Source organism: Rana temporaria, chromosome 1, assembly GCF_905171775.1.
Source record: "Rana temporaria chromosome 1, aRanTem1.1, whole genome shotgun sequence".
Classification (NCBI taxonomy): Eukaryota; Metazoa; Chordata; class Amphibia; order Anura; family Ranidae; genus Rana; species Rana temporaria.
Window position 1 is genome coordinate 184,087,911 of NC_053489.1, and position 21,409 is coordinate 184,109,319.

Sequence of the window (21,409 nt, forward strand, 5' to 3'; positions counted from 1 at the left end):
TTATGTCCATGATACCGGAGTCGTTCTGAATAAAATCTTTGACCTGGTGCTCCCTGAAGGGGCTCTCCTGGTGGGTATTGACGTAGAATCTTTATATACGTCGATACCACATGAATGGGGCATACTGGCTGTACATCACTTTTTAGACCAACAGTTTCCAACTATGGGAGCACAAAATGAATTTGTCCTCGAGCTGCTGGAATTAGCTTTAAAGAATAGTTTCTTTCAATTCTACAAATCAATTTTTTCAGCAATTCTGTGGCACATCAATGGGAGCCCCCTGGGCTCCAGCATACGCGCGCCTCCATCTGGGATGGTGGGAGGAAGATACCGTCTATGCCTCGTCGATGTACCTTGGCCACGCCCACGCCTGGCTAAGGTACATCGACGATATCCTGATGGTGTGGACGGGCACTGAGGCATCACTTACTGAATTTATGGATGAACTCGGGAACAATACCCGTAACATCAGACTCACCTATGTGGCAGACCTCCCCTTCTCTTTAAAGTGGTTGTAAACCTCAGACATGAAATCTGAACAAAGCACATAGGATTTCCTGGTAGAGGGCTGCTCTGACTTCGGACTTGATAAAACACAGTGGACCAACACCAGCAGACAACATGGCTCCCCAAATCATCATGGACTGTGGGAGATTTTGCATTTCATTTGGAAATCAAGGTCCCAGAGCCTGGAAGAAGAGAGTGGAGAGACATAGGCCCAGATTCTCAAAGAGCTTACGACGGCGCAGCGCCATGTACGCCGTCGTAAGTCCCAATCTGGGCCGTCGTATCTATGCGACTGATTCTTAGAATCAGTTATGCATAGATACCCATTAGATCCGACAGGCGTAAGTCTCTTACGCCGTCGGATCTTAACTGCAATTTTTTTTTTGCCCGCTAGATGGCGCTTCCGTCGATTTCCCCGTCGAGTATGCAAATTAGCTAGATACGCAAATTCCCGAACGTACGCTTGTGAATAAAGCACTTGCCTGAAAAACTTGCGGCGGCGTAACGTAAATCAGATACGTTACGCCCGCCCATTTTTACGCAGATCTACGAGAATCTGCCCCATAGAATCCAAGTTGCATGAGGTCCAGTGTGAAGTTTCCACAGTCTGCAATGATTTGGGGAGCCATGTCCTCTGCTGGTGTTGGTCCAATGTGTTTTATCAAGTCCAAAGTCAGCGCAGCCCTCTACCAGGAAATTCTAGAGCACTTTACGAGTCCCTCTGCTGACCAGCTTTATGTAAATGCCAATTTCATTTTGCAGCAGAACTTGGCACCTGGCCACACTGCCATAAGTACCAAAACTTGGTTGAATTATGGTATTACTGTGCATGATTCAACCCAGTGGGTTGAATGAAAAACGTTACCTCCGGTTACCTCTGGTTCGGAGCCGCTGTACTAACTAGCTGAAGCTCAAGTGGTTATAGTGCTTTAATGTGCAAACCGGTAAATACAATAATTTTTTTTAATGTATTTATTTACAGTTTTGCACATTAATTCTTGTTTTTTACACAAGATATTGTGAGAAAGTTTGTATATTAGCGCTGCTCTTTTTTGTTTCTATATTGTACACCAAAGTATTGCGCCAGCAGTTTCCTTTTTTTTTAGGCTTTAGTGCGATAATTATTTTTTTTATTCTATAGTAAATTATTGCGTTTAAAAGATCAGTTATTCGTAAGCAGTTGAAAAGTAATTTTTTTTCCTTTCTTTCTCCATCTGTTCATAAATAATAATAATGAATCAAATTAAATCACTTACAGAAGTAGTAGAAATTGCAATTGTATACAGCATTCTTGAACTGTAATCCATATGGTATGGCTGGAGAAGATATAGAACTCTGTAAATAAAAATATTTAATACACCGTTTTAAATTACTAGGAAACCAGCATGATCTGTAATGCTATACCGATTCAGTGCATTTGTAGTATAAGGGAGTGACCTAGAATATAGGAAATGTTATTGGGGGAGCAACTTTGGAATATTTTTGCCACTCTATAAAATCAAAAGCAATGATCAACTTAAATTTAGGACGTCTATAGAAATAGTAAAAAATTATAGAACACAGCATTATAAGTACTGCACTACAAGCTTTACACTGCTAGAAGTCAGAAGACTGCTATAACTGCTGATGGAAAAAAAAAAAGGCATTTAGCAGTTTATATTTACTAAAACTATTGCTTTTCTATGTTCTGTGTACTGTGGGAGACCAGATATAGTGAATGCAGGGCCCTGGGTTTAGTAACACTTTAAAACTATTAATTTCTCTTTGTTCTTTTGCCTGCATTTTTTTCACCCGCTGACTGTGCAACCTTATGATATGTACTTGGGTTGAGCAATATATTTATGTACAGTGATGAAAATAAGTATTTGAACACCCTGCTATTTTGCAAGTTCTCCCACTTGGAAATAATGGAGGGGTCTGAAATTGTTATCGTAGGTGCATGTCCACTGTGAGAGACATAATCAAAAAAAAAAATCCAGAAATCACAATGTATGATTTTTTTAAACTATTTATTTGTATGATACAGCTGCAAATAAGTATTTGAACACCTGAGAAAAACAATGTTAATATTTGGTACATTAGCCTTTGTTTGCAATTGCAGAGGTCAAACGTTTCTTGTAGTTTTTCACCAGGTTTGCACACACTGGAGGAGGGATTTTGGCCCACTCCTCCACACAGATCTTCTCTAGATCAGTCAGGTTTCTGGGCTGTCGCTGAGAAACACGGAGTTTGAGCTCCCTCCAAAGATTCTCTATTGGGTTTAGGTCTGGAGACTGGCTAGGCCACGCCAGAACCTTGATATGCTTCTTACAGAGCCACTCCTTGGTTATCCTGGCTGTGTGCTTCGGGTCATTGTCATGTTGGAAGACCCAGCCTCGACCCATCTTCAAAGCTCTAACTGAGGGAAGGAGGTTGTTGCCCAAAATCTCGCAATACATGGCCCCGGTCATCCTCTCCTTAATACAGTGCAGTCGCCCTGTCCCATGTGCAGAAAAACACCACCAAAGCATGATGCTACCACCCCCATGCTTCACAGTAGGGGTGGTGTTCTTGGGATGGTACTCATCATTCTTCTTCCTCCAAACACGGTTAGTGGAATTATGACCAAAAAGTTCTATTTTGGTCTCATCTGACCACATGACTTTCTCCCATGACTCCTCTGGATCATCCAAATGGTCATTGGCAAACTTAAGACGGGCCTTGACATGTGCTGGTTTAAGCAGGGGAACCTTCCGTGCCATGCATGATTTCAAACCATGACGTCTTAGTGTATTACCAACAGTAACCGTGGAAACGGTGGTCCCAGCTCTTTTCAGGTCATTGACCAGCTCCTCCCGTGTAGTCCTGGGCTGATTTCTCACCTTTCGTAGGATCATTGAGACCCCACGAGGTGAGATTTTGCATGGAGCCCCAGTCGAGGGAGATTGACAGTCATGTTTAGCTTCTTCCATTTTCTAATGATTGCTCCAACAGTGGACCTTTTTTCACCAAGCTGCTTGGCAATTTCCCCGTAGCCCTTTCCAGCCTTGTGGAGGTGTACAATTTTGTCTCTAGTGTCTTTGGACAGCTCTTTGATGTTGGCCATGTTAGTAGTTCGATTCTTACTGATTGTATGGGGTGGACAGGTGTCTTTATGCAGCTAATGACCTCAAACAGGTGCATCTAATTTAGGATAATAAATGGAGTGGAGGTGGACATTTTAAAGGCAGACTAACAGGTCTTTGAGGGTCAGAATTCTAGCTGATAGACAGGTGTTCAAATACTTATTTGCAGCTGTATCATACAAATAAATAGTTAAAAAATCATAAATTGTGATTTCTGGAAATTCTTTTTTTGATTATGTCTCTCACAGTGGACATGCACCTACGATGACAATTTCAGACCCCTCCATGATTTCCAAGTGGGAGAACTTGCAAAATAGCAGGGTGTTGAAATACTTATTTTCCTCACTGTATGTATATAGACTACTCCTTTTAGGGTTTGCTGTTGTGTTATATGGAACTTTACGCAACTAATCCTCTAGCTTCTATATCCAGTGACTTTGTCATTCAGGGCCTGATCCTCAAAAGGGATACGCCGGCGTATCTACTGATACGCCGTCGTATCCCTGTTTTTATCTATGGAACTGATCCACAGAATCAGTTTCACATAGATAGGCAGAAGATCTGACATGTGTAAGGGACTTACACTGTCGGATCTTAGGATGCAGTACCGCAGCCGGGGGCATTTATCGTCGAAATGCCGCTTCGGGTATGCAAATTAGCACTTACGGAGATCCACGAAGCTTTTACGCTTCGTTTTTTCTCCGTAAGTATTAGTTTGCCATCGCAATATTAGGGCTGCTTTTACAAGGCCTAAACTGTTTACACCTTGTAAAAGTAGACCCTTCTATCCCGCGTCGCTGTCTTTTTTTTTTAAAATTTTTTTTTTCCCGCCGCAACTCGTTTTTTTTTTACGCCCGTCGCGATTCTCAAAACTCGGCGCAACGTAAAACCGCGCAAAGCACGTTCGGAAAATGACGTCGGGAGCATGCGCAGTACGTCCGGCGCGGGAGCGCGCCTAATTTAAATGGGACTCGCCCCATTAAATTAGGAACGCCTTGCGCCGGACGGATTTAAGTTACACCGCTCAAAATTTCTAGGTAAGTGCTTTGTGGATCGGGCACTTAGGTAGAGATTTTGCGGCGGTGTAACTTAAACGGGAAAAAATATGTTGCGCCGGGTTTTTGTGGATTAGGCCCTAAGTTCCTACATTTTGACCTGAATCTTTTCTTCAGTATATACCTCAACTTTGCTTTATATTAGTCTGCTGCCTTGACCACTATGTTGTGACTAAATACTTCTGTTCGTTTCTTATAGAATGTCACTCTGCTGATCAATTCTTTACGTTATGTTTTGTGAATGATCACCAGATGAGGAAGTCCAAAATCACCAAACTGTCCTCTACGAAATCCATGCTTCCTTGCAAGTGTCTCCGGTGAGAATAAGGTGGCCATTGGGATCTTTTCCACATATGAAATCCTTACTTTTCTAAGACAGTTGCTCAAGTCCTGAAATCCCCCAGTTGCTTTAGGATGCTCATAACAATACATCAACTGTACCGTTTTATTATGAGTTATCTCAGTGAAAAATAGCAGATTGAACCACATTGCCATACAACATACCTACTGAGGTCTTCATCTCCTTGTACATCACCAAATACATCTTTGTCTTTCTAGAAAAAGAAGATGACCAATATTAGTTAACAAATCAAGTTTAAACAAATAGAAGAAGCAGTCCGTATGTAGCTTCAATATGCCAGTGAAACAACTCATTGTTCCTTATGTTGACAACTAAGCAAATATAACCAACTACAAATACATATATTTTACCTCTATATTTCTATCTATAGAATGTCATGGCTGGCATTATGGTAATAAAAGTACACATTGACACAAATGCATTCCATGCATTTAGGTGAAAAAACATCCGACGATTAGCGGCCCCCCCAGCCCCCCGTTTACTTACCTGAGCCCTCAAAAGTCTTGCGTTGTGAACGCGCTGACTTCTCGGCTCATTCATTGTATGATTGATGGCAGCGCAGCCATTGGCTTCCGCTGCGGTCAATCAAATCAATAGCGTGGCGCGCCGGGGGCGGGGCCGAGTGATACAGTGACGCAAGCTGAAGTTAGAAGCCGATTGGTTACTATGCACAGGTGTACCAGTTTTAGTAAATCTCCCACATTGTATACTCTAAGTAAAAAAGCTATCTTTCTGTGTGGGGGAAGTTGCATGCATACACAAATTACAATTCAGGCAGTATACTTTACCTGCCATTTTTCTCCCTGTACAGCTCTTGGGACCTTTTATACATCGTCCCCTGTATCCAGCTCCAAGAACCCCTCCATGTTCAGCTGCTAGAACCTCTCGCCATTCTACCCTGTGTCCTCAGACCTCTCACCCTTCCTCACAGTGTGCAACTCTAATGCCGCGTACACACGATCGGAATTTCCGATGAAAAGAGTCAGATGGAAAAAAAAAAATCGATAGGAAATTCCTATCATCTGTGTGCAACTCCAACGGAGAAAAACCCCATGCATGCTCAGAATCAAGTCGACGCATGCTCGGAAGCATTGAACTTCTTTTTTCTCGGCTCGTCGTAGTGTTTTACGTCACCGCGTTTTGGACGGTCGTAATTTGGTCTGACAGTTTGTATGCAAGACAGTGTGTATGCAAGACAGCGTAAACGTAATTCCGATGAAAAATTCCATCGGATTTTAGGCCATCGGAAATTACGATCGTGAGTACGGGGCATTAGACTACTCCTCTGAAGCACCTTTCAAGCACTGCATCCCCCTCTGTGTGCAACTTTTCACATCTCTCAGTCCTTCCCAAACATTTTAGCTTCTGGGATCTCAAAGCGTAGCTCCTTTGACCTTTATCTCTTCTCGTAAGCAGCTCTACAGTCCTCTCCCTATCCACCAGTATGTTCAGCCCCAGAGACTGCTTTTCCTGTCTCTGCAGCACCACTGGTAATTTCCACCTTCTCCGTGTACTGTAGTTCAACAGTTTCTTCCTTATGTCTTCTGAGAACCTCCACCATTCTTCTCGTGTATAGCAGTGCAAACTGATTCGGCAACCCACTCTCTAGGTACCTCTACCACTCTCCTCCTGTATATCTCAGTCTTGGCTGACTCACTTTTTCAGTGCCTCTTTCCGCCCAAGTGTTTTATCGCTTTCCGTTCTTGTATTTGTCTAATACATGCCTCCTCTCTTTACTACCATAAGTGCAACTCCCTTATATTCTTCCCACTTCTCTTGTTGCAGTTTCATTTCTCCTAATAAACTTGTGCCACTCCTCCTCTATGCTTCTCCTATTAAACAAAGCTGAAGACACGTTATTTGGTGCCCCGAACAGCAACAGAGCTTTGCCACCTCTCCTGAACTACTGAAAGAAAAAAATCAGATTCCTGCTCTTCACTTCGCATACTTTGATTATGGCTTACTGCGTCTAAAACCCATGTACACCCCGTCAGAACATTGCAGAAAAAAATATCGCTTTCGAGACAATCGTACGATAATCTAAACCAGGGGTCATAAACTCAAATTACCTGAGGGCCACAAGACAAGTTTTCATATCCCATGGGGGGCTGCATACAAACTTTCAAACTTCAAAAACAACAGTACTGGTGTCAGCGAACGCATTATTAACCCCCAGCACTGGTGTGAGCGGACGCATTTTTAACCCCCAGCACTGGTGTGAGCGGACGCATTTTTACCCCCCAGCACTGGTGTCAGTGGATGCATTATTAACCCTGACCACTACACTGCACACTACACACTGACCACTACATTGCACACTACACACTGACCACTACACACTGACCACTGAACAATACACACTGACCACTACACTACACACTCGCCACTACACTACACAATGACCACTACACACCCCACTGACCACTACACTACACACTGACCACTCACCATCAGGGCACAGCACATCAGGGCACAGAGCCCAGTACATCAGGGTACAGAGCCCAGCATATCAGGGTACAGAGCCCAGGACATCAGGGCACAGCGCACATCAGGGCACAGCGCACATCAGGGTACAGGGCACAGCGCACATCAGGGCACATCAGGGTACAGGGCATGGCACATCAGGACAAGGCACATGGCATATCAGGGCATAGCACATCAGGGTACAGGGCACAGGACACAGAGCCCAGCACATCAGGGTACATGGGGCACATCAGGGTACATGGGGCACAATCGGGGCACATCAGGGTACATGCGGCACATCAGCCACATCAGGGTACATGGGGCACATCAGAGCACATGGGGCACATCAGGGTACATGCGGCGCATCAGAGCACATGGGGCACATCAGGGTACATGGGGCGCATCAGAGCACATGGGGCGCATCAGGGTACATGGGGCGCATTAAGGCACATCAGGGTACATGGGGCGCATTAAGGCACATCAGGGTACATGGGGCACATTAAGGCACATCAGGGTGCATGGGGCACGTACATGGGGCACATCAGGGTACATGGGACATATGAGGGCACAATCAGGGTACAATCGGGGTACATGGTGGCACAATCGGGGTACATGGTGGCACAATCGGGGCACATGGGGGCACAATCAGGGTACATGGGGCACAATCAGGGTACATGGGGCACAATCAGGGTACATGGGGCACAATCAGGGTACATGGGGCACAATCGGGGTACATGGGGCACAATTGGGGTACATGGGGCACAATCGGGGTACATGGGGGCACAATTAGTGCATATTCAGGGTACAGGGGGCACAATCAGGGCACATGTCAGCGTTTACTTGTGTTTTTTTTCTTCACATGCAGAGTAGCGCAGGAAGCGTCTGTCATAAGTTCACTTCTCAGTCTCACGCTGCGGCTGCTCCTCGCCCCCCGGCGGCCCCCCCCTATCTTCTTGTCCATCCCAGGTGATATCACAAGCAAATGTGATTGGACGAGAAGAGAGGGGGGGCGCCGGGGGGCGGGGAGCAGCCGCAGCGTGAGACTGAGAAGTGAACTTATGACAGACGCTTCCTGCGCTACTCTGCATGTGAAGGAAATCTACTCCCCCCACTTCCGCGGCACCCCCCTGCCCTGCGGCCATTTTTAACCAGTCCGCGGGCCGCAAATGGCCCGTGGGCCGGTACTTTGAGACCACTGATCTAAACGTTAGTACACAGCTGTCGTACAAAAATTGTCCAAAGAGACAAGCACAACAATGTTTCTCGTACAATATCAGATGTACAATTTTCTTTTTATCAGTACAGTTTTCATCTAAAATACATTACAACACATCACTTAGTAACTTATTCCTTTTTGATATGGAGATTTGCATCCAAAAAAAAAAATATGGAAGATCATTTATCCAATAATCTCATCGTATGTACTAGGCTTTAAGTTTCTTGTTCTTCTGTTGCTATTTGGTAGCTGTTGCTCCCCATTGTTCACTGTAATCTTGCTTTCCCTCGCAACCAAAACAATCATAATGGAGTACAGAATGCAAATTACATGCAATCCAGTGCCTGAAAGTCATGTCCAGGCTAGGCTCACAATGCCTAGCTCAGCAAGTTCTGGATGCGGTACAGTCCAAAGCCCGGACTGAGAGCGACTGTGGCAAAGATCAGCAAATCAAAGGAGAAACTCCAGCAACAGTGTAGACAAAAGATCATACTGAAGAAATAGAGCAAAGCAGAAAAAAATGTGCTAGTGAAAAATTAGTATTAAAAACAGCAGAGCTGAAAAAAAATACATGCATCTTCCCAGAACACCAGCAAATAATTAGGCAAGCTGGTAGAAGTAGGAGAGGTAAGAAGAAAGATTGGCTGTGCCTAATCCCTCGGATAAAGAACTTGTGCTAAAGGGTGACTAAAAGCCGACCCCCCCCCTTCCTGACCCCCCTCCTTTCCCTCGGATAAAGAACTTGTGCTAAAGGGTGACGGGACGTGTGAGAGGTACCGTTAGCCCTGCACGGAGGAATACCTGGTGAAGGTGTAGCGGCGGTGTGAGAGACTCCCGCAGCATCTCTCCCCCTGGGGTATAAGGTTGGGACAGTAGAGATAGTTGATTTCTCTGGTTATTGGAGAATAGAAGCTATAACATCTTGGTCTTAAAGGCTGATAGGTAAATAATAGAAGGATGAGAAGTAACTAATGTAATTTTTAAATAGATCTCAATTAGCGGGACTTAATTCACTTGATTCTATTTTATGTTAGATTGAAGGTTTTATATTGGATATTTTAAAGTTGTGCCTGTTGGTATTTTATTATTTGATTATTTAATTGTGTGTTATAAGGTGTAAACTTTTGTGATATGGCACAAGACAGAGTGTTAGCTGTATCATTAATTTGTTACTCTTTTGAATATTTAACAAGGTTAAATAAGTGCTATTCCTTAAACGATCGCACTAAGGAAAAAATTATAAAATACAATATTATGCGTAGTTCTATAAGGAATAATGGTGATTACGGGTCGGAACCTACATATCCTCACCCAGTAGTACAGGACAAAAGGATACCCCAGGATACATCAGGAAAAAAGACGGAGATTTTAAAGGCAGGTCTTATAAATGTCCGCTCAGCTATAAAAAATGCAGCGGCCATTTATGATTTAATAGTTGAGCAAAAATTGGACCTACTTGCCATGACGGAGACGTGGTTTTCGGCTGCTTCTCCCCCACGGCTGGATGAATTAGTTCCAGGGGGATATAAAATAGTGAAGTGTGATCCCCAGTTTAAAAGGGGAGGAGGTATAGCCCTTATTTTTAGAGCGATATTTGACTTTGAGGTCGTGAACTGCACAGAAATTTATACTTCACTAGAAAGCTTAGCTTTAAGGTGGAAGAAAAGTCCGGAAGAGACCGTTGGCCTCACTATCATATATCATCCTCCGAGTACGAATGCAACTGTCTTAAAGGATATTACAGAATTGTTATCAGCCTCAGTGTTGCAGTTTCCCAAGTCTTTAATTGTGGGAGACTTCAATATGTGGGCAGATGATATTAGCAATACAGAAGTTCAGCAACTTCTTTGTTATGCTAATAGCCTGGGTTATACAGAGGAAGTGAGTAAACCCACCCATAGGGCTGGGCACACTTTGGATTGGATACTACATAATGGCTGTGTAACCAGGATGGACCCACCGCTAGAGGTGGCTTGGAGTGACCATTTCTTTATAGGCTTTAAAATAGTGGGTAATGTAAAGAAAAAACCCCCTCATATACCTAATAGAGTTGTTAAACCATTGCTTACACGCAATTACTCAAATGTGTCCGCAGATGCTTTCTCTAGAATATTTCTAGAGAATGCAGATATCAGGGTATTTAAAAAAATACATACCGTTGAGGATAAAATAGAAGCATTTAATTCAGCAATAATAAAAACTTTAGATCTTTTGGCCCCAAAAAAACAGAGTCAAAATATAAGATCCCCAACAAATAATCCGCTCTGGTTTAATCAAAATACTTGCATGTTAAAATGGAGTTGCAGAGCGTTAGAAAAAATATGGAGGAAAGACCCTAACTCCTGTACTAGAGAGGCATATAGAGCGGCGTTGAAAATATATAAAGCTGAAATAAAAAAAGCCAAAAGAACATATTTAACAGAGAAAATTAGGTTGGCGGAAAACAAGGCCGCAGAATTATTTAAAGTCACCAACACTCTTGCAAATCCAATTTGTTTAGATACTAAGGAAGAACTCTCTCCAGAATTAAGTGAGAAATTAGCAGAGTATTTTAAGCAAAAAATAATAGACATAAGAAATAATATACCTGACTCTTGTTATACAGAAAGTTTTCCTGTATATAAAGGGGTACGTTTTACCTGTTTTTCGGTGGTAACTAGTGTAGAGATACTGACTATTCTCAAATCGCTTAGAGCTTCGTCGTCAGCGCTTGACCCCTGTATTGCGCAGCTGGTGAAGGACTCGGCGGTTACCTTGGCACCATTTATAGCAGACATTATTAATATGTCCTTCACTATTGGAACAGTGCCAAGTATTTTGAAACAGGCGGTTATAATCCCCTTGTTGAAGAAGGCTAACGTGCCACGGTCCGATCTAAGTAATAACCGACCTATTTCGACCTTGCCTTTCCTAGCTAAAATAATGGAGAGAGCTGTTGTGTGGCAACTTCAACCGCACTTGGAGTCCAATGATATTTTTGATGAATATCAGTCTGGATTCCGCCCTGGTAGAGGCACAGAGACCACCCTGATTAAAGTTAAGGATGACTGCCTATGGGCCATGGATAGCGATGAGGCTTCAGCATTAATATTGCTGGATCTGTCGGCTGCATTTGATACTGTAGATCATGCAAGACTTTTGGAAAGGCTGGTGTCTGTGGCCGGGTTTGAGGACATGGCATTGACATGGATGGCCTCATTCCTGCAGAATAGAACTCAGAGGGTAAGACTAGGGACGTATTATTCATCTAATAGCTCCTTATCCTGCGGGGTTCCTCAGGGTTCTGCGCTATCGCCGATATTATTTAATATCTACATAAGGCCACAACTATATATCATCCGGCGTCATAATCTTAGCTTTCACGTGTATGCAGATGATACGCAAATCTATTTTAAGCTACCTAAAAATGAGGAAGTTCAGGTAGATTTGGCATCCTGCCTGGAAGAAATACAGTCCTGGATGGGAGCCAATTATTTAAAACTTAATGGCTCAAAAACAGAATGTATTATTATCAGTAATCAGAGCAAAACCAGTGTGACCGATTTTCCTTCTTGGCCGGTTTCGTTTATGCCATCCCCGACCCTGGCTACCCAGGTTCGGAACTTGGGGATCATTGTGGATTCCAAATTGTCACTGAAGGCGCAGGTAAATCAGGTGGTAAGCGCATGTTATTACCAACTGAAACTCCTGCGCTCTACATTGCATTTCATTGACGAGGTGGATAAAGTCCAAGTGATCAATGCTTTTATTGGTAGTCGGCTGGACTATTGTAACGCGTTATACATGGGGTGTCCAAAAACCCTTCTGCATAAGCTTCAACTGATCCAAAACGCTGCAGCTAGGTTATTAACGGGTGTGGGTCGTCGGGACCATATTACACCATCTCTAAAAGCCCTGCATTGGCTACCGGTGGCTGAGCGGGTCTTGTTCAAAGTGGGTTGTATCGTCCATAAAGCCATCCATAAGATAGGCCCAGGGTATCTGCAAGAAAAATTTACCTGTTACGTTCCCAACAGATCACCGAGATCTGCTGATCAGGCCAATCTGACTGTCCCTAAATTTAGAAGAACTAAATGTGGAGGGAGGACGTTGGATGCGCAGGGCTCAATATTCTGGAATTCTTTACCTCTATATATAAGACGTGAGAAGGATCTATTGAAATTTAGGACGTTTTTAAAAACTTTCCTATTTGTTCAAGTGTATGGCCCTAATTAGGGTAAGATAGTAGTATTAGTATGGTATTTTAGCTTTTTTAAATGTTATGATGTGATTTTATATTGTTATCTTATAGTAATGAGATATGTGTTCTGTATTTTATATGTTGGTTCTATGAGCGCATCGAGGCCTGCTGGTAATGACTGCGCTCCCAATAAGCATTTTAAATAAATAAATAAATAAATGCTTAGGGCCCTTTCACACGGGGCGGATCAGTAATGATCCGCCTCTGTGTGTCTGTAAGTTCAGCGGGGATCGCTCCGTATATCCCCGCTGAGCCGGCGGCTGACAGGGCGGTCCCCGCACACTGTGCAGGGACCGCCCCTGTCTTTTCTCCGCTCTCCCCTATGGGGGGAATTGGATGAACACGGACCGTGTGTCCGTGTTCATCCGATCCGATGACGGAAGAAAAAAATTGGATTTTTGTACTCACCGTAAAATCCATTTCTCGGAGTTCATGGACGGACACAGTAGCTTTGACCTTAGGGTTATGTACCTTTTTTTTAGGAGAGACTAGGCAGAAAAAAACAGCACTTTTAGTGTTAAAAACACTTTCCAGTACAGCACCGCCCATGGGGGCGTGTCCCCCAGGTACATCCCACTCTCTGGAAGCATCCAGCCTCAGTTCGTAGACAAGCAGTACAAACAAAGGAGGGGTGGGTGCTGTGTCCGTCCATGAACTCAGAGAAATGAATTTTATGGCAAGTACAAAAATCCTATTTTCTCTTTCGTTCATGGACGGACACAGCAGCTTTGACCTTAGGGACGTCCCCAAGCAGTGTCAAAAATTTTGAGGGGTGGGAAAAAAAAAACACACAGCAAACCAGATTTCACCCCAAACAAACCAGAGTTCCTCAACGGAGGAACTTCAACCTTAAACCTTGAGACACGAACAACTAGCGCCCAGAAGCGATTCAGTTCGCATGCGCCGCGCTTTATAAGTTTTTCATTCATTCATTCATTCAAACTGCCACCTGTAAAACCTTGCGGCCAAAGGAGGCATCCGAAGATGCACTCACATCCACCTTATAAAATTTTGTGAAGGTGTGGATTGACGACAAGGTAGCCGCCTTACAAATCTGTAAGACAGACGCTTGGTGATGGAAAGCCCAAGAGGCACCAATCGCCCTGGTCGAATGCGCCGTGACCTGAAAGGGAGGCGCCTGTCCCTTTAGGGCATAGGACTGGAGCATGACTTGTCTGATCCACCTAGAAATGGTGGCCGACGAGACCGCTAGAGCTTTTTTAGGACCAGCCACCGACACGAACAGTGAGTCCGACCTCCGAAACGGAGCCGTAGCAGACAAGTACACCCGTAGGGCTCGAACCACATCCAAGGAATGTAAAGTGGTCTCCTTCGGGTTTTTCGGCTGATGGCATAAGGATGGAAGAACAATGTCCTCATTAATATGAAAGGCCGAAACAACCTTTGGAAGGAATGATGGCTGCGGTCTCAGCACCACCTTATCCTTATGGATGACTAAGTAGGGAGCCTTGCAAGACAAGGCCGCCAGTTCCGATACTCGTCTGACCGAGGTATTTGATACCAGAAAAACCACCTTCTGAGACAGAGTCAACAAGGGGATCTCCCGAATGTCCTCAAACGGAGCTTCTTGAAGCACCGAAAGAACTAAATTCAAGTCCCATGGAGGTAGCGGAGGACGCACAGGAGGGGCCACATGCCGGACCCCCTGCACAAACGTACGCACCAGAGAGTGCGACGCCAAGGGTCGTTGAAAGTAGACAGCTAGAGCCGAGATCTGACTCTTCACCGTACTCATGGCTAGAGCCTGATCCACTCCACGCTGTAAAAACAGCAAAATTCGGGACACCACGTATGTACGGGGGTGCCATTTCATCTCTTCACACATAGAGATGTAGGCCTTCCACGTACGATGGCAAATATTTTGTGAAGTAGACTTCCGTGCCCGTAGCATGGTAGAAATCACCGGGCCCGACAGGCCTCGGTCCTTCAACACCTGGCTCTCAACAGCCACGCCGTCAAAGCCAGCGACTGTAAAGCAGGGTGAAAGATAGGACCTTGTGACAGCAGGTCTTCTCTCAGGGGTAGACGCCAAGGAACGTCTGCCACCAGCCGCACCAGGTCCGCATACCAGGGACAGCACGGCCAATCCGGGGCGATCAGGATTGTTGGTATCCACTCGGCTTCCACCCTGCGAAGGCGTATATTAGGCGGTAGTGACCCCAAGGCCATACCAGCGTGTCTGATGTGTCCGCCCACGGGTCCCTCGATCTGGTCACAAATCGTGACACCTTCCGATTGAGACGGGACGCTAGAATGTCCACGTCTGGAGTGCCCCATTTCGGGCACAGAGTCTGAAACACCTCCGGGTGTAGCGACCATTCTCCTTGGTCTAGCTTTTGGCGACTTAGATAGTCGGCTTGCCAATTCAGCACCCCCGGAATGTACACCGCCGACAGAGCTGGAACGTAGCTTTCGGCCCACCGGAGGATGTGCGCGACTTCCGTCGCCGAGCTTCGTGTGCCCCCTTGATGATTGACGTATGCCACGGCCGTGGCGTTGCCGGACTGGATTCTGACCGGTAGGCCTTGTAGGCCCAGAGACCACTTGAAGAGACACAACTTGATCGCTCGGAGCTCCAGTACATTGATCGGAAGACAGGACTCCTGAGTCCAACGCCCCTGGGCTGACTGGACACCCCAGACACCCCCCCAGCCAGAGAGGCTGGCATCCGTTGTGATCACTGTCCAGTGACACGGCAGAAACAACTTTCCGTTCCCGATTACCGGAGATGTCAGCCATCATACTAGGGAGGACTTGGTCAGTCGACTCACCCGAATCTGGTAATCCAGAGACGGAAGCTTGTTCCATCGTGACAGAATCTCCTTCTGTAACACTCGAGTGTGGAATTGGGCATACGGGACTGCCTCGAAAGAGGCCACCATCAGACCCAGTACTCTCATGCAAAAGCGAAGTGACACCCATTTCTGGGTCACCAACCGCTGCACCGCAGAGTGCAGAGTCTGCAGCTTTTCTGCTGGGAGGAAAACTTTTGCCTCTGAAGAATCCAGGACAAACCCCAGATACTCCAGCCGCTGAGATGGTACTAGTACTGACTTCTGTATATTCAGTAGCCAACCGAACTCCCGAAGGGTCTGACAGGTGATAGACACGTCCTCTTCTAACTCTGAGCTTGAGGAAGCTCTCAGAGGAAGGTCATCCAGGTATCCCACGATAGCGATCCCGCGCTGCCGCAGCAGGGCTAGAATCGGGGCGAGCACTTTGGTAAATACCCGAGGTGCCGAGGCCAGGCCGAACGGGAGGGCCACAAATTGAAAGTTGTCCTCTCTGATCGCAAAACACAGAAATCTCTGGAGTTTTGCACATATGGGGATATGCAGGTACGCGTCCTTGATGTCCAAGGACGCTAGGAAATCCCCCTGATGGAGCGCCGCTATTACTGAGCGTATCGACTCCATCCTGAAGTCGCAGAGCCCCCCCCAGGTGGACCCCCACCTCACAGCCGTCACCCAGAAACGGGGAAGGAGGGAGAGGAACGGGAGAGAGGAAAGCAGGGCAGACCCTCAGTCGACCTCCCCAGGAATGCACCAGCCGAAATCACCCCGTTGAAGCAAGGGGACACTACTTACCCGTCCTGCGACCACCGGCTGGAGGCATTCCAGACAGAACCAATGTCCACATGCGGCATGGCTGTCGGCCCGGCACACTGTGACACAGCCATAAAGACCGGTCATATGTGCGCCCTGGAACATGTAGTTCACCGGCCGCCTCTGGAGCAACGGGGCATGTTGTGGACGGCCTAGTGAAAGACCGGCACACGCTCGATGGCCGAACATGGGATGAGTACAAGGATTCAAAATCCAGCCTGTCACCCAGTCGGCAGTTGATAGCGATCCCAGGATCCAAAAAGCAGGAACAAAAAAATAAATTAAGGCGAAAAAATCGCACAAAAACTCCAGAGCACAGGACTCCAGAAAAAGGCCAAGCTCTCCTGACGCTAGGTAGATGAAAACTGAGGCTGGATGCTTCCAGAGAGTGGGATGTACCCAGGGGACACGCCCCCATGGGCGGTGCTGTACTGGAAAGTTTTTTAACACTAAAAGTGCTGTTTTTTTCTGCCTAGTCTCTCCTAGAGACAAGGTACATAACCCTAAGGTCAAAGCTGCTGTGTCCGTCCATGAACGAAAGAGAAAAAAGGGGTTTCTTCCGTCTGCAAAATTGGATCTTTGGGGAGGCGGGTGATTACGGGTGTCAGCGGATGTTTATCCGCTGACACCCGCAATCACATAGAGACCAATGTATGTCCCTTTTTCATCCGCAAACGGATGGATGAAAAAGCAGACATACGATCCGCACGTGTGAAAGGGCCCTTAGAGCAGGTGGGAAATATGGGGAGATTTTGGTTAAATCTGCTTGAATGCTGTTAAAACATCCTGCAGTAATTTGAACAGATTTAACAGAAAGTCCTGGAAGGTTGAGACTCAAGAGAGTATGTTGGGCTAAAAAAAAGGATTGAGAAGTCCACTAGTATAGAACTTATCTAAAACACTCCCTCCCAGAAGGTCGTGCTACATGGGAGTCTACAGTTTTTATGCAAGCAATAAGGAGACCACAGAGAAAAGATGGGAGAAACCTGTGCCCTGTACTTCAAGATTTAGAATATACAGGTATGTCCACAATTTTATTATCTTAATAGTACAGGACACAGGAATTCATTCTTTGACAATTGCATGTCCCCAAGCAATAACTTTAGGTTTGGGAAACAATGTGCTGAAATGATAGCAATAGGCTCAAACAGCCACCTGGCAAACCAACTGTTTTAAAAAGGAAGATGTGGCACATAACAATCCTGATCCTTCCTAAGGTAAATTGTAAAATGTTTGACATGTCATCAGGCTGGAAGTAGAATAACAATCAAACACAAGGGGAGGAAGAGCCCCAGGGATACAAGAATCAGCTTCCAGGATATTTGGCCCCAATGTAACTTTTAAAAAGAAAAAGACTGAAGAAGAAATTAGGGCGGGCCAAGACAGAACTAGGACTGCCAGGGGCAAACAGAGAAAGAAGGCAACTTCTTGCAATGAGAGTGCACAGGAAATGCAAAAACCAAGGTGTCAGGAAAAGTCGATTGAACAAGTTTGAACCAAGACTTGCAGGGTAGCAGGGCTAGGTGTTTGGTGATTTTAAAAATAAGTTGTTGCAGAATGAGAAAATAGAAAGTTCTGGGATGAGGTTCCCCATTGTCACACTGGGTAAGAATTACTACACATGATAGATTGCAGAGCATAAAAAAAAAAACCTGCCTTTCACAGCCTGTCAAATAAAGGAAGGGCATATCAGGGCTCAGGGTAGAGTTTGAGGGTTGTATGCCAGGAAGATATGCAGTATTGCAATAAGGAGTAAGGGCTTGGTTCACACCATAAAAACGCACTCTAGATCCGTTCCGGATGTGTTTCTGCATGTGTGTTTGCAAAATGTTTTTGGCGCGTTTCCGGATGCATTCCAGGTGCTTTTTTCCCCCCACTTTACTGGGGACTGGTGCGTGTTTGCTGCGTTCTAGTGCATTTTTGCTCTAATACAACCAATCCATTTTTGATGTTCAAATTCATATTCTGTTAATTACGAGCCAGTTCTAAGTAGTGGAACACTGACAGACTCAGGAGGAGGAAGATATTCTGCCTGCCAAAACAAAGACGTTGTGGTGAGGAGGTAGTGCCATCCACCAGCACCGCAGTGCCATCCACCAGCACCACAGTACCTCAGCAAGAAAGGCCAAGTACCAGTGGGGTCTCACCTCAGCCCCAAAGGGTTAGGACCCATTCTAGAACAAAAAAAGCAGCGCTCTATGGGGAAAGTCATAAAAATTTATAGTCAAAAAATGGAAATAACATTGGAAATGACACACAATGATATATAAAACTCATGTATCTTAAAAATAATAATTAGTCCAAAATGAGAGCCACTGAGGGGAGTCCTGTGATGGAAAGGTTAAAATCAACACCAGTGTCTCTCACTGATTCCGCTGTAGGAATGGTACAATACTTCACCCCAAAACGGATGAAAGACCGCTAGTGGAGTGGCTACAGAAGGTACCTGTGATGGTCAGATGGCCCGCAGTAACCGATGTAAACGGCATATGATGGAAGTCCCGGGTGACAGGAACGTACCAGCATGGGGGCAAGCCTCCGCAAGAGATCACACAAGCACCGCCGCAGTGTTACGGGGCGGACGAACCTCAGCAGGAAGCCAGTGGCACAGCAGCGCTGGCGTGTAGGATGGTCACGTGCAGCGTCACAGGGGGAGAAGCGGTGATAGGCTCAGACTCGCTCTGATGACGCGACAGCAATACAACCAATCAGAAGTGCAACCACGGGCGTCAATAGTAACTGTAGCAGAGCGGAATGGAGCCGACATACATGAACAGGACTCAAAACAGATGGCGGTCAGATGGATGCAGACAGAGCCGTGACTGACATGTTTCGCGTTCCAAACGCTTTATCAAAGTTAGAAAAAAATGTAAGGTGTGTACCAGTGGAGGAGTCAGAAGAAACATCTTATTATTTATTGTCCCCAGTGTCCTTCCCAACCAAGCCTCTGTATAGGAGACTGTTTCCGCCGCTACCATACTTCAGTAAATTATTAGTGAAGTATGGTAAACGTAATCCTCCGTTCCTGCCATTTACCTTCACACCGCTTATGCCACTGCCATCTCCGTAAGTGACCATGGCTTGTTCGACCACGCTTCTGCACATACCTCTGCCTGATCTGGAACTGACCCTGGACTGTTTGACCATGTTTTTTTGCCTGCCTCTTGGACTGATCTTGTACCATGCTACTGGACTAATGGGATTTATAACACAGGGGTCTCACATATGTAAGGGGCTCCAGAATTTTTTTTCTGGATGAAGAAAACGTTTTTTTTTAGATTAGGGTCTGGAGACTCCTAGGCTTCAAATAGATTTGGGTGGGAGAACCCCTGTCCCACATTCTGTCCTGAACAAGGCCCTACTTCTGCCTGCTGCCTGTAGGACTTACTGCCATCATGCCTCTGCCTGTTGCACTGGCCACCCCACATGGACCATGTTCCTGCCTACTACCACAACCAATATTTTGGCACTGCTGACAATATCTCTGCCTGCACCGACCCTGGACTGTATATAGACAGTATCCCTGCCTGCTGCCTGTACAGACTATGGACATTATTCCTGCCTGTTTAATTGTGTTTACTGTTGCTAAGTCCCCCTGCCTGCTGCCTGGACCAATGCTATCCTCCTGTGGACCACTGCGCTACTAAAACCACAGGTAATCTTCTGTTTACCCTTTGCTTAGCATAATGTATTTTGGGGTGTAATTCTTGGTATGTGCATGCTTTGTGTCCCTAGAAGGTGTTCCTTGCATGTTGGGTCTATGGATGTGGCCAGGCTGTGTAAAAGTTTCACACGTGGTATCGTCATACTCAAAAGGAGTAGCAGAATGTATTTTGGGGTGTCATTTTTGCTATGTATATGCTATGTGTTGGAAATATCTTATAAATGGACAACTTAGTGTAAAAGAAAATGCATTGTCATTTTTTTTCCCAAAAACTTCTGGAAAAAAAAATTAACGATCCAAAAGACTCATTATGTCTCAGATTATACATTGGGGTGTTTGCTTTCCAAAATGAAGTCATTTTGTGGGCGTTTGAATTGTCCTTGTGCTCCAGGGCCTTCAAAAATGTAATAGGTGGTTGAGAAATGAGATGTGTAATTTATGCTCCTAGAATGCCTGAAGGTGCTCCCTGCATGTTGGGCCTCTGTATTCGGCTAGGCCAGGGGTATGCAATTAGTGGACCTCCAGCTGTTGAAAAACTACAAGTCCCATCATGCCTCTGGGTGTCATCCTTGTGGCTGTCAGAGTCTTGCTTTGCATCATGGGACTTGTAGTTCTGCAACAGCTGAAGGTCCGCTAATTGCAAATCCCTGGGCTAGGCTGTGAAGTCCTACACATGTGGTATCGCCATACTCAGGAGGAGTAGCAGAATGTATTTTTTCATATGTGGTATGCACATGCCATGTGCCATTACAATGGCAATTATGTAAAAAAACGTAATTTTGCCAAGAATTGTGGGAAAAAATTACAACTTAAAAAAACTCACCATGCCTCTTACTAAATACCTTGGAAAGTCTACTTTCCAAAAAGGGGGCATCTGTACTTCAAATGCACAGCGATATGGAGAGACCTCTAATGTCGCAGCATGGACATCGCTGCTAAACCTGTGCATCCTTTAACCACTTCTACACCAAGGACGTCATAGGACATCCTCGACTTTATGCAGTGATATCTGAATAATGCCTGCAGCTACAGGCATCATTCAGATATCATTGTTTGCAGCCGGCGATTCTGCGCACTAAAAGAACAAATCATAGTGGCAGTTCCGCCGCTTGATCATTCTTATAGGTGGCGAGAGGGGACGTCCCCCCCTCCTGCGGCCATCCGGTGCTTCTC

The 21,409-nt window shown here is 45.5% G+C and overlaps 1 protein-coding gene across 1 annotated transcript in view; it reads right to left on the bottom strand.

Annotated features, from left to right (window-relative positions):
• KNTC1 (kinetochore associated 1) overlaps positions 1 to 21,409 on the bottom strand; it is a 552,295-nt gene that overhangs the window by 93,792 nt on the left and 437,094 nt on the right. Inside the window, exons 52-53 of the mRNA XM_040347334.1 lie at positions 5,171 to 5,220; positions 1,764 to 1,842 (exon numbers count right to left, since the gene is read on the bottom strand). Coding sequence (XP_040203268.1) covers positions 1,764 to 1,842; positions 5,171 to 5,220 — 129 coding nt within the window. The remainder of the gene's footprint in view (positions 1 to 1,763; positions 1,843 to 5,170; positions 5,221 to 21,409) is intronic.